Source organism: Nesoenas mayeri, assembly GCF_963082525.1.
Source record: "Nesoenas mayeri genome assembly, chromosome: 4".
Lineage (NCBI taxonomy): Eukaryota > Metazoa > Chordata > Aves > Columbiformes > Columbidae > Nesoenas > Nesoenas mayeri.
The window spans coordinates 65,245,391-65,259,601 of NC_137540.1; the positions used below are offsets into that span (position 1 = coordinate 65,245,391).

A 14,211-nucleotide genomic window follows, 5' to 3' on the forward strand; every position below is an offset into this window, starting at 1 on the left:
TTAGTACTCCTTAAAAATGGAATTGTTTTACATGGCAGTATGTTTTTAAACATATATTAATATAAACACTTCTAAATATTATCTTAATCTGCCCTTTTTATCATTCACATAAACTGACATGTGCATGTGTAGAACAAACTAGATTATTTTTTTACAATGATTGGTAGTATTTTGATGTCCTTTAATAATACTTCTTAATCTTAACGCCTGTCTGAAGTTCTACCGAGTGTGACCTTTTTGTTTTGCTTTCAGGTACTATGAAGCATTTCCTCCTCTCTCTGAAAAGCCAGTTTGCCTGCAGGAAATTATGACTGTATGGAATAAATCCAAAGTATGCTCTTACTCTAGCTCCTCATCTTCATCCACTGCTCCACCAACTAGCACGGATACATCTTCTCCAAAGGACTGCAATAGTGAAAGTGAAGTTACTAAAGACAGAAGTAATAAAGCATCTGCCACTGTACAGGAAAGAACCCAACAGAAGAAAAGTAAAAATGAGAAAGAAAACAAGTTTAGTAACAACACTGTTGAAGAGAAGCCTGTTCTGTACAAAAAGCAAGTTCGACATAAGTCTGAGGGAAAGATGCGTCCTCGCTCCTGGTCATCTGGATCCAGTGAGGCTGGCTCAAGTTCTAGTGGTAATCAAGGTGAATACAAGGCATCAATGAAATGCATTAAAGTAAGGCACAAAACAAGAGAGGTTCGAAACAAAAAAGGGCGTAATGGGCAAAGCAGGCTTGCGGTGAAATCTGGTGAAAAGGCCGATAGAAAAGTCCACAGTGGAAGCAGTAGCAGCAGTAGCAGCGGGTCCGTCAAACAGCTGTGCAAAAGAGGTAAAAGGCCATTAAAAGAAATCGGAAGAAAAGAAGCTGGTGGTAGCGATGGAAAAGATTTGTATTTAGACAGCAGAAACGAAAAGGAATATAAAGAAGAACCCTTGTGGTACACTGAGCCGATCACAGAGTACTTCGTTCCTCTTAGCAGGAAAAGCAAGCTGGAGACTACGTACCGCAACAGAGAAGATATATGTGGCGTAACATCGGAGGCTGTAGAAGAGCTGTCTGAATCAGTGCATGGTCTTTGTATTAGCAACAATAATATTCATAAAACATACCTCGCAGCAGGTACTTTCATCGATGGTCACTTTGTAGAAATGCCTGCAGTTCTAAATGAGGATATTGACCTCGCTGGGACCTCAATATGTTCTCAACCAGAGGACGACAAATATTTAGATGATGTTCATCTATCAGAACTAACACACTTCTATGAAGTGGATATTGATCAATCCATGTTGGATCCTGGTGCCTCAGAAACGATGCAAGGAGAGAGTCGGATTTTAAATATGATTCGACAAAAGAGTAAAGAAAAAACTGATTTTGAGGCAGAATGTTGCATAGTGTTAGATGGAATGGAGTTGCAAGGGGAAAGTGCAATATGGACAGATTCGACCAGCTCTGTTGGTGCTGAAGGGTGGTTCTTGCAAGACCTTAGTAATTTAGCTCAATTTTGGGAGTGCTGTTCATCTTCTAGTTCTGGTGATGCAGATGGGGAGAGTTTTGGAGGAGATTCTCCGATCAGATTCTCCCCCATCCTAGACAGCACAATACTTAATTCACACATGCTTGCTGGCAATCAAGAGCTCTTTTCAGATATTAATGAAGGGTCTGGTATAAACTCTTGTTTTTCAGTGTTTGAAGTGCAATGCAGTAACTCTGTTTTACCATTTTCTTTTGAAACACTCAACTTGGGAAATGAAAATGCAGATTCTAGTAGCACTGCTAATATTCTTGGGAAAACACAGTCTAGATTGCTAATATGGACCAAAAATAGTGCCTTTGATGAAAATGAACACTGTTCCAATCTTTCAACGAGAACCTGTAGTCCATGGTCACACTCAGAAGAAACACGTTCAGACAATGAGACTTTAAATATTCCATATGAAGAATCCACGCAATTTAATGCAGAAGATATGAATTATGTAGTTCCTAGAGTGTCTTCGAGTTATGTAGATGAAGAAATTCTAGATTTTTTGCCAGAAGAAACCTGCCAGCAACAAGCTAGAACGTTAGGAGAAATGCCCACTTTGATTTTCAAAAAGAAATCTAAGCTAGAATCTGTCTGTGGTATTCAGCTAGAACAAAAAGCAGAAAGTAAAGACTATGAAACTACACAAGGGTGTAGTGAAAGCAGTCCACATGGAGATGGCTACAGCTCAGGGGTTATTAAAGATATTTGGACAAATATGACAGACAGAAATTCTGCAGCCATGGTAGAAATAGAAGGAATAGAAGATGAATTGTTTTCAACTGATGTAAATAACTATTGCTGCTGTTTGGATACAGAAGCAAAAGTTGAAACCCTGCAGGAGCCCAATAAAGCAGTGCAGAGATCAGAATATCATCTTTGGGAAGGTCAAAAGGAGAATTTAGAGAAGAGAGCCTTTGTCTCCAATGATTTATCGAAAGTAGATGGTGGTGACTATACTACACCATCAAAACCATGGGATGTTAACCAGGATAAAGAAAACTCCTTTATACTTGGTGGTGTTTATGGGGAGCTCAAAACATTTAACAGTGATGGAGAATGGGCAGTGGTGCCACCTGGTCACTCAAAAGGGAGCTTATTACAATGTGCAGCTTCTGATGTAGTGACAATAGCTGGTACAGATGTTTTTATGACTCCAGGTAATAGCTTTGCCCCTGGTCATAGGCAATTATGGAGGCCATTTGTATCATTTGAACAGAATGAGCAATCAAAGAGTGGAGATAACGGATTAAATAAGGGGTTTTCTTTTATCTTCCATGAAGACTTACTGGGAGCTTGTGGTAACTTTCAAGTTGAAGAACCAGGGCTTGAATACTCATTCTCTTCCTTTGACCTGAACAATCCATTTTCACAAGTTCTTCATGTAGAGTGTTCGTTTGAGCCAGAAGGAATTGCGTCTTTCAGCCCTAGTTTTAAACCTAAGTCAATTCTGTGCTCTGATTCAGACAGTGAGGCTTTACACCCCAGGATATGTGGTGTTGATCGAACGCAGTACAGGGCTATACGGATTTCTCCAAGGACTCACTTTCGCCCCATTTCTGCATCTGAACTTTCTCCAGGTGGTGGAAGCGAGTCAGAATTTGAGTCAGAAAAAGATGAGGGAGGTATTGCTGTGTCTTCTCAAGTAGATGTATTTGAGGATCCACAAGCAGATCTCAAACCTCTGGAAGAAGATGCAGAAAAAGAAGGGCATTATTATGGAAAATCAGAGCTCGAATCTGGAAAATTTCTTCCCAGATTAAAAAAGTCTGGAATGGAGAAGAGTGCGCAAACATCACTGGATTCCCAAGAAGAGTCGGCTGGGATGTTGCCAGTAGGAAACCAAGATCCCTGTTTAGAATGCAGTATGAAAGAATCTCTAGATGGGAGGGCGATGGAGAGCTCTAAAGTCAACTGCAGAATAGTGGAGCCACGTGAGGAGACTGCCAGGTTTTGCAGTTGTAAAGCAGGGTGCCATTTCCCCACGTACGAGGATAATCCTGTTTCTTCAGGAGAGCTTGAAGAGGTATGTGGATATATAAAATTACAGAATTTGCAGCTGGTGGCTGATAACCAGCAATTTGTCATGTGACAGTTCAATTTAAACATTTGTAATTGTATAGGTCTCTAGAAATATACAGTTTTGTAGAAACACTGGAGGTTCCATCTGAACATAAGGAAAATTTTTTTCACTGTAAGGGTGACCTAGCTCTGGCACAGGTTGCTCAGGAGGGTTGTGGAGTCTCCATCCGTGGAGATACTCAAAAGACATCTGGGCAAGATCCTGGGCAACGTGCTCTAGGTGGCCCAGCTTGAGCAGGAGGAGCTGGACATGATGACCTCCAGAGGTACTTCTGAACCTCAGTCATTCTGTGATTCTGTGAAAAATTAACCATCTTTAGGCGTTATGGTGTCATCTTGCATACCTTTAAAAATATATGCATGTGTACACTCATGTGGCTTTAAAATCTGTTTATCTTAGGTTTTTAGCTTATCTGATTTACCTGCAATATGTTAAAATGTGCATAAAGTTTGAGTAATAAGATACTACTGATTTTGATTCAAACCTATTTTAAAATTTTGAAGAGGAAGATCTGAAGTCAGTCTTTGCATTATGAATTATAGTTACTTCCAAGTAGAAGATGTTGAATTGTTGGATGTAAACTTCAGGAAAGAAAGATTTGTAGAAAGGCTTAATTGTCTGGAAATTAAAGTGTTCCTTGTCAGCATAGAAACAAAAAGAAATAAAACATGAATGTAAAATATCCATTGCTACCACAGTACTGTAAGGAGGCCTCTCTATAACTACGGGTTAAGCTCTAAGTTTTCTTCCAGGTCATTGTAGCCATAGATGAAATAATGTTGAATACCAAAAATCCCTTCCAGCCAAAAATATCCAAGTTCTTCTTGCTGTGAGCTCCCTCTGCTCTTGACAAGAAATATCTGACCAGCACAATGAAGGTCCTTGAATACTTCCGGGGGAGGGCACCAAAACTGGTGGCAGGGCTGGAAGGAATGCCCCATGAGGGGTGGCTGAGGTCTCTGGGTTTGTGTGGAGAAAAGGAGGCTGAGGGGTGACCGCATTGCTCTCTACAACCTCCTGAGGAGGGACTGTGTGGAGGGAGGTGCTGAGCTTTTCCATCTGACATCCAGTGGACATTAGGAAGCATTTCTTTACCAAGAGGGTGGTCAGACTCTTGAACAGGCTTCCTAGAGAGGTGGTTGATGCCCCAAGCCTGTCAGTGTTTCAGAGGCATTTGGACAATGCCCTCAACATGCTTGAACTTTTTCTCAGCCCTGAAGTGGTCAAGCTGTTGGACTACATGGTTGTTCTTGGTCTCTATTCTAAAATTATTTCTGCAGCCAGCCCAGAGATGATGTCTGGATAGTTATAAGTTGCATCTTACATTTTCTTTTCCTCATCAGCCTCTGCTTCCACATACTCAGCAGTGTGGTATCTACATTAGGAGGAATTTTTTCTGTTTTCAGTTGCAGAGTTGCACCCAGCTTGCGTTGGGTAACTGTATGCTCCTCAATTACAAGTTTGAAACGCTAAAGCATGTATGGGAAAGCTAACCTTTTTCTTGCTGAAACTAAAGCTACCTGCCTTTTTGTTGAACAGAATCAGAGTTCCTCATTTTCCTTCTTCTTCATTTATCCTCTGATCTTCCTTTAAATTAGTTGCTGTTGCAGCTTCTTTTCCCAATGTCAATAAGTTGATGTCTCCTGCTTGCACAGGAGAATCAAATTTGACTTTTCCAGGCCTTTTCTAGCCATCTTTTGACTCCTGCTGCTCTGTGAAGTTAATGGTGATGAAGTGGCTCAGAATCTTTTCTGAAGTTTGGGAGTTTGTGGGTTTGTGCCAAGCCTTGACAAAACAGCCACCAAAAAATGAATAAACTTAGTCTGTAAGTCAGAATAGATTTGGGAATTGCCTTTTACCCAGAGTAAACAGAATTGAGGTTCATCATGCAGTAGGGCATAACAAATGAACAAATGGTATAATACAGTTATTTGTGATAACAAGGGTCCAAAGTTCCTTCCAGCCCTTTTCAGATCTCCTTTCTGGATGTTTAGTTCTCCATGAGGATGTTTATTCTCATCATCAACTAGTTATCCATTCAAGAAAGTACCAAATGTCTAGTATAAGTTTACAGTGGTTCCATAGTTTGTTTGAGCTCTGAGGCTTGAAAAAACCCTTTGGTACTGAATAGTGCTCATAAAGCTCTAGTGTTTTATTGCTTTAAGTTCCTTAGTACAACTAACGGCTTCACTTGCTCAGGTTACATGATCTTGTAGGCATTTTCACACGTTCAAAATTATAAGCCAGTAAGAAGTACAAAGGGCCAACAACCATCTCCACAGTCTAGACTCCAATTTGGTTTGCAATTAAGCTCTTCCTAGGGGGCTTCAGGAGCCTGATTACAACCTGAAATCTGAAAAGGGGGTTAACTGGCCGCCTGTGTCTAGTGTGTCTCAAGATGATGTGGGCACACCAACAGGCCTTTTGGCTTGAGAACATTTACCTAAATTTGTTATTGTAGTTAAGACTGTCTGTAAAATAAGAGGTTTTTTTATGCATTAAAACAATTTTAATACGTTGATTGTGAAGTAAACTTTAATCAGTAAAGATTACTATACTGTGTGCAGGAAGGAGTGCAAATGTCATGCAAGTATGTCTTCTGTATATGAACTTTTTTCTTTTTAAGAGTTATATTAATTATTTTCATGAGCATAAACAAAATCAATATAAAATACCTATTCTAGAATGGTTTAGGAGAAACATTCTTCCCAGATACTCCACATATACCTGCATGGGAAAAAGAGTTTTAACTTGAGCAGAGGCTATGGAATTGACTGATCAGTATAGATCAATATTTGTAAAGGATTTTTTAAGTGAAACTTCTGTGCTTGCTTCTATTGACTTAGCATAAAAATTACTGTTTAACTCACTGTTATCTAACATAAAGTTTGAGCTGTGTTCTGAGGTACCTCTGGTATTTTTGCTTGAGTAATGGATGTGAAAATACTAATGTAGACCACAGTATAATAGTAAAACATTCTGTTTTGCATCACATAAGCTTGAATTATATTTGTGCCGTGCAAACATCTTTGAATAACTCTAGTTTATAAGACTGTAGAAGAATCTGGTTCAGTTTCCTCCCACTTAGCTTCTATATGAGCACACTTCTTTTGGAATTATAGCATATTTCGCAACAGGAATTTGCCAATAACTCCTTCAAAAGTGAATGATAATTGTATACCTAGCTTTAAGAATAAAAACAAACAAAAACCAAAAACCCACCACTAGAACAAAAACCAACACACCCACTCCCAACAACAACAACATAACCTACAAAAAATACCTGCTGAAGTACAGTCCTTTTTCTTCCAAGTAAATGTTCTTACCATTTAGCTGTGGAGTCGTGGGTAAGTACAGTCTGGTCCAGTTAATGGTGTCTCAATATAATAATACTCAATCTCTGACCAACAAATTTTAAATGGGCTCTGATCTAGTAGGTGTGTCCTAAGAATGCCTATATTCTTGAGTCCTTGACGTGGATAAAGAGACTCGTGGGTTTTGTTGGGATTGGTATCACACTTTTGAGGTCTGAACATACCTAGGATAAACTTCACTGGTAAAAACCTTAAGTGTTTATGATCTCATTACTTATTTGGCCTGTTAGATTTGTTGAAGTACTTTGCCTGACTGGAGTAGTGCAATGTAAGCGTATAAATCCTTCAGGAGAGGCTAGTGAGAGAGGAAGGGAAGAGGGGTGATCGATGTACATTGGTGCTGAGGTCAGTAGCGTAGGAGGTACCTGCCATAAACCAGGGTAGTGATAAGAGACAAAATTCAGAGGGGTCTGCTTTATGCTTTAAAATGAGGAGAATCAAGTGGGAAAAACATTCAAGAGCACGTGAAGTTGTCCACATACAAAGCAAAGGACTTGACTGTAAAAGAGAGAGTCATTTGGGGCTGAGAAGGGATTGGTCCAGGTACTTCTTGGTAAGTGCTGATCACAGCAGATGATAAAAACACCTACAAAGACTTTGAGCTCTTTTTAATTAATAAGACATTAATTTGCTGAGATTTTGAAGGGTGAAAGTATCTTGTAGAGTTCACAATGACAGCATAAAAATAATGAGGGGAAAAAAACACAAGGTTTAAAATAAGCCAATAAAATAAAAATCTAGTACAACTGAAAGTCGTAGAAGTAAGTCAGAAACAGGAAAATGACTAAAGGATATTTCTGAGACAGAACTAACAAACTTGGAAAGCTGTGAAAAGATTATGTCAAAAAGGTATCGTATAGTGCATTTTTTGTCACTGTTTGAATTGTTGGTGGAGAAACAACTAGGCAAAGCAGTAGTACAGATAAATGACACTGTTTCAGCTAGTCACAGGAGTATTTAGCTGAATATCATGAGCTGCAACTAGTTTGAAAAAAGCTTAGTAGAATACTTGTTTGAAAGCACACAGGAGCTAGAAAATATATAAAAGGCAAACACATTTCCATCTTAAAAAGGAGAATGGAACTTGGGGTATTACGGATGGCTCTCTTAATTCCCTAAATAAGTGTTTTAAACTGTACATGGCACAGATGCCTGAGAAATGGAGAAAGTTTTTAAGTACCGGTTTGGCAGAAAGATTGCACTCTCAAAATAACAGTCAGTGGCTTATTAGAGGACAAGGGAGATGATTAATTTTTTCTGGTCTGGGGTGTAAAATATATGTTTATGAAAATCCCTGATGATATCAAACTGGGAAGTTCTGCAGTTACACTGGAAGACAGGATTAGAATCAAAAGGCTGTTACATTGGAGAAATGGTCTGAAAAATAAAATGCAATCCAGGGGGAAAATCATGTGAAACAGGAAAGCATCTTCCAGTAGATCATGAGCTGAGCATGAATTAGCAATTACACACCGTACAAGCCAGCATTGTGGTATATAAATAGGAAAGCCCTTCTGTAAAGAGGAGCAGTAATCATTCCTCTGGAGCTGGAGAGTCTTCTGCTGGAGTATTGGGCTGAGCTCTGATCACCCTATATCAGGAAAGATGTCCTGAGGAGAACAGCACAGAGATCACTAGTTTTGAAAACAGAGACCTGAAGAAGAACCCAACATTTTTACAGAAGCCATGTTCACAGTTACAGGAGATACAGAAAAAGCTGCGTTGGGGTGTAAGCTCTAGTAAACTCAAAGAAAGTTCATGTGATGATCTTAAATCACAGCAAGGGAAATGGAAGAAAACTAATTCTAACCAGAAAATGAGCTTACTGTAAGGCTCAATAATTTTTAGGGAAGCAGTGGGAAATGTCTTGAAGAGATGCAGGGTGTAGGAATAGTGCATTGCAGTGTGCAAGAGTAGAGACTAGATGATCTGGTGGGGTCCCTTACACATGTATTTTCAGTTAAATTTGAGAATTAGGTGACTGCCAAATCGGTTTGAAGAATGAGAAGTCTAGACGAGGCTCCCTTCATTCAAGCTGGAACACAAGAGGTTCCACTTAAATTTGAGAAAAAACTTCTTCTCAGTGAGGGTGACAGACACTGGAACAGGCTGCCCAGGGGGGTTGTGGAGTCTCCTTCTCTGGAGACATTCAAAACCCACCTGGATGTGTTCCTGTGCGACCTCACCTAGGTGTTCCTGCTCCAGCAGGGGGATTGGACTAGATGATCTTTTGAGGTCCCTTCCAATCCCAAACATACTGTGATACTGTGATTTGTGACTAGCTTCTTGAGCCAGATGTAACTTCCCTGGGTAGCTGATGAACTAAAATTAGGATCTGATCTTTTGGAATGGGACTCAAGGGTTTAATTGCTGCTTTGACTTCTAAATTATTCATGTGTTACTTGTATTCTTTCTGATAGTGAGGGGATGCAGAGCAAGTTCAAGGAAATTTGTATTTAGAGATTAACAGGACTTTTTCTGTGGTTGGTCATGAATCTGTCAGTCATAACACTTCAGATAATATTCAGATCATGAGGCTTTAATGCTTTTTCTGTTCAGATTCTGCAAAACTCTTGTCACTGCTCAGTCGCTGTCTGTGCATTCTGAAAGAGCAGAAATAGTCAATGTGGGTGGTTGCAAATGAACATCTAAAGCCCAAGTAGTCTCTCCTGAAAGGCATATCAATTTAGATGAGAAATAATAGCTATTTAGATGGGTGGCTGGAAAGTTTGATGAAACTGTTTGTAAAATACTGGAAGTGTGCTTTTTTCAAGACCTGCAGGCAGGTGGTCCTTCAGACTGTAGACTCCAGCTCTGAGAAGATGAAGTTCTGACCAATGTAACTTTTCTAACTAGCAAGCGATTGATCTGCCATCTGAATTTGCTGTAGGCTTTTGTCTGCCACTGTAGGGAAAAACTTGTGATGGAAGCAAGGAAATCAACAAAAATGTTTGCTACTTCATACAAAATTGTTAGTTAAGGAACAGCCAAAACCATCATACTAAGATTTCCCCCTATGCAGATTGTTGGTAAAATAAGATTTAAGTTGTTAAGTACATCCTATATCTGTTCTTGTTGGAGAAGAAAAAATGTGTTGCATATTCATAAATGCTCTCTGAGAAACATATCTGAGGCTGCAAAAAAGATCTGTTTTATTCTGCCTAGAAGAAAGAATAAAGTAAATTCCTAATGAACTACTTGTATGAACAATCAAGCTCTTACCCGAGGAGAAATATTTATATATAAATATATATATATGTATAACAAAATACATATATTTTAAAAACTTTAATAACATGAACTTCCCTTTTAATACATATGTATGCATAAGGAGAGGGGGAAGGAACCTCACCTCTCTGCCCCCTCCAAATTTCTCCTGCCTTTTGTTTTGTGATTTTTGCAGCTGCAACTCTATGATTCAGGCAATAAAACCTCATACCGCAGATGTGACAGTACCAGGTTTATAATTTTATCATATTATTTGGTCTTTTTACCTTGAATTCTGCTTTCATACCTCTAGACGTGGTCTTTCCCAGCTTTGTTAGTCGTTATTTCCTTGCCTGCCTAAATGCCTCTCTCAGAGATATTCCTAACAGTTGGCTTAGTGTCCTGTTGTACAGAACGTCAAGTTAAATTTCAGCTCCGTCAGCAACCCAACAGCGCCATGCAAATGTGCTGTTTATCAGGCTGTTTGCTGGTCACAGCCGAAAACCCTGGTGTTGGGTACGGCCCTTGCTGTAGTGAGTATGGAACAGTTCACATGAGCAAAATGAGCAGAAGCGTGAAATGCTCCTCCTGGGCATTGGCTCTGGCAGGCCCAGCTTCGCAGGCTCAAGTGTCCTCACCAGAGCAGCTTGTTATTTTCCCCAGATCATTATAATATGATATTTTGCTGCGTACTCACGATACAACTTCATCAGCTAATGAATTACATACTGCTTTCCATAGTAGTCCTGTGGGTAAAGCAGCAATACAATAAAGCTGTGTAGAACAGTAGTCTTCCTGAGCTGCTTTATTTCAAACATGCAGCTGAGTGGAAGAGGTGAGGAAAAATCCCATGGATTGCAGGAAATGGTGTTCATGCTGCAGGAAACAATCTTCGACTTCTCTGCTTGTTTTCCATTCTATTCAATTGTATCCTTAAAATACTGAATTGCTTTTCCATTGTGATGCTGGAGCTCAAAGTGGGGGTTGGTCTAGCTGACCTTTGAAGGTCCCTTCCAACCCAAACTATTCAACGATTCTATGAAATACAAGTAGTTGTTACTAACTTTAACTTACAAAATCTCTCCTATGTTATCTGCTTTACACCAGCTAGATTACAGAGTCATTTCACTCTGGTTTGATCTTTGAAGCAGCACTAGGTTTTGGGGTTTTTTAGTTGAAAAAAATGTAGTACTTGCTTTTATTTCTTTGGAAAATATTTGTGTTGATGTTTGTGAAGAATGGTTGTTCTTTTGTATACCAGAGGTTTCATTTGAAATTTTGGATGAAAGACCTAAGTGGACAGCCCTGCTGTTACATGAAGTTCTTAGGAAGGTTCATGTGAGAAAAAAAGACATAAAATGAGGTTGGAAGGAACAAATGCAAGCTAGATGCCAATGAAAGTCTTACAAGTGCTTTTTAAAGTTTTGAAACTTATTTTTCCTCTTTCAAACTCTTGTACAAGCATTAGCAAAGCAAACTTTAAAATTACTTTTTCTGCTGTTGGCTTAACTCTTAGTATGGGAGAGGTAACAGGGGGACAGAAGCAGAATTTGACTTGTAGTTTCTGCATGTAAACATACAGTTCTGACCCAAATCTATTTAAAATTCATAGACCATTGTGGCTGAAATCCAGGACTCGAAGCAGGAGGATCTTGTGTAACTGTAACTTTACAGTAGTGTTTGTGCTTGGGAATGCTGACGTCCTCAAGAGATTTTTACCTCACATCAGGCTCTACGAGAAGCCTCTGTTACCATATGTCCGGCTGTGAAAAAAGAAAGAAACCCCATCAGCCTTCTGTCAGACCTGCAGCAAGACTGAGAGTGCAGCAGCACTGCGGTTGGGTTGGCCTTATTGGCTTTGAGCTCTGCTTAAGAATAAAGCAAAACAATTATGAATGGTTTGAGAGAGGAAGGGCTTCCGCTGGCTATTTCTAATAGCAATATCATTGAGAAGAATAGCTATTTAGATGGGTAGCTGGAAAATCCAGTAAAACTCTTCATATATGAAAATTTAGTAAAACTTTTCATATTTCATACTGAAAGTGTATGTGAGTATGTGTGAGAGAGGAGGAGGGGGCATAAATTGAAAATGCCATTTTAGAAGGGGAAGAATGCCAATGAAGGAAGGTAGAGTCATGGTACTACACAGGAGTTGGTATTTCGTATATACTAATTGGGAATATTTCTTTAATTCACAGAAATTTTCATGATGATAGACCATGCAATTATAGTAAACACTGAATGTATAAAACTGACATCAGCTCGTGCCCCCCATCACCTCCCAAACAAAACTCCCAAATAGTGGGTCTGTCTACCTCTGTCCGTTTGCTTTATACGCCTGACCTTAATGCTGGTTGAGAAATGAAGACAAGTCATTCCACGAGGGTCAGTGTGGAGGCAAGAGGGCCAGGTCTGAGCTCAAACTGAAGTCTTGCTGGGCTGCTGCTGCGCTCAGCTCAGCGTCTGGCTGTCACTGCTCTGGTCCCCGGGCAGGGCTGGGAGGACACAGGGGCTGAGGCAGCTGCAGTCGACACCAGCTCAGTCCCTGGCCCAGCCTGAAGCAGACGCACAGGCTCTGATGGTGACTTAGCCCTGGAATCAGGGCTGCTGGAGCTTCTTACACGTGCCCGACTTGAGATGGCTTTGCTTGTGACCCACAGTGGTTCATCCAGCTTCTCACGACACCAGCGATGGGGGAAACTTGGAACTTAATAAAGCTTTGTGCCTGTGGAGTTGGGCTGCCTCTGTCTATAGTCAGCAGCAGAGTGAAGCTTCCATGATTGAATTTATTTGCAAATGCACATATTTCTTACTAAATCCTGCTTCAAATACCCTAGAGCTTTTTTAAACTATGATTTAATTTTCTAAGAACTCCCTTTTCTGGAGTTGGGGTTTGAGCTTTTGGAGGGTCGTTCCAAAAGGACTGTTCTTCAGTGTTATGAGAAGAAAACAGCATGGATAATTTCAGTATTCGTTATAGCAGAATTTTACAGGGAAAAGGGTTTAATCTGGCACCCATTTCAGAATAGAGTATTCTTGAGTTGCTTATTTGAGTTAAGAGGGATTTCTCTTATATTAAATCAGAGGTGGTTTTGAGTTTAGGTTCTATAGGTTTGTAGGTCTGGAGTAGCTTTAGGAGGAACAAAAGGAGATTCATTCAGTTTCCATGCTTGAATATTCTCAGATTTACAGAAAAGGAAGCTGGATAGAAACTTAGTGTTGAAGCTCCTTTGTTACTGTTTGTCGTAGCTAGTGGTACTATAGTTTTTGAATAATTCTGTTTAATATCTATAAGGGATATTACAAGCTGGCATCATCTTTTCCGAGCTGATGAGGTTACCACAGATGCAGTTACAAAACAGGGACATGTCTGTTGTGACGAGCCTTTGGTATTTTAGCCATGTCCATTAATTTCATAAGGACAGGGCTCTGGTAAACTTAAATTAGCATTAAAAGATGGGGAAAGAGTATTTAGGCATTTTTAGCGAGTAGATTTAGATTAATAATTTGACTTTATGCTAAAAATAATCACCCTCATAACCAGTTTTCCCTCACGTTGACACATTCTCTAATTTTATGTTACCCCATTGATGGTAATAATTTAAACATTAAATTTTGCTGCTTTTTGTTTGCTTTTCTGTTTTGTTTTACACTGAACCATTTGTCACGTTGACTGATGTTGCTTCATTGTATTTTCATCTCTTGGGTAGCTCATCTGTTTTTTCTTTTTGTACTTGGATTATGAAGCACAGGGCTGGCATTCATCTTTTTGTTGTGGTTTTGTACAACTCTGTATCGATGAAGTTTGAGCCCCTGCGTGGAGTTCATATTGATTATAAGAGCTCAGATAATGGATGTTCTATTGTAGTTTGACAGTCCTTTCCTGTTAGTGTTAGAAATCAGTGTGACCTTTAAGACCTAGCAAATGGGTTGTAATACCAGAGTTTCCTCTTATACATGTAAGTATATTATTTATGGCATAATGAAGTGTGATTATTGTCTAAACACTTTCCTGTATTGAAT

General features: G+C 39.5%; 1 protein-coding gene across 4 annotated transcripts in view; it reads left to right on the top strand.

Moving 5' to 3' along the window:
- The window catches only part of KIAA0232, a 70,213-nt gene that overhangs the window by 49,827 nt on the left and 6,175 nt on the right, over positions 1-14,211 (top strand). For all 4 annotated transcript variants that reach the window (XR_013922045.1, XM_080343166.1, XM_080343168.1 and 1 more), the window contains exon 6: positions 253-3,550. Coding sequence is in view for 3 of the 4 variants with exons in the window: in XM_080343166.1 (XP_080199292.1) it covers positions 253-3,550 (3,298 nt within the window). In the remaining variant the exon portion in view is untranslated. The remainder of the gene's footprint in view (positions 1-252; positions 3,551-14,211) is intronic.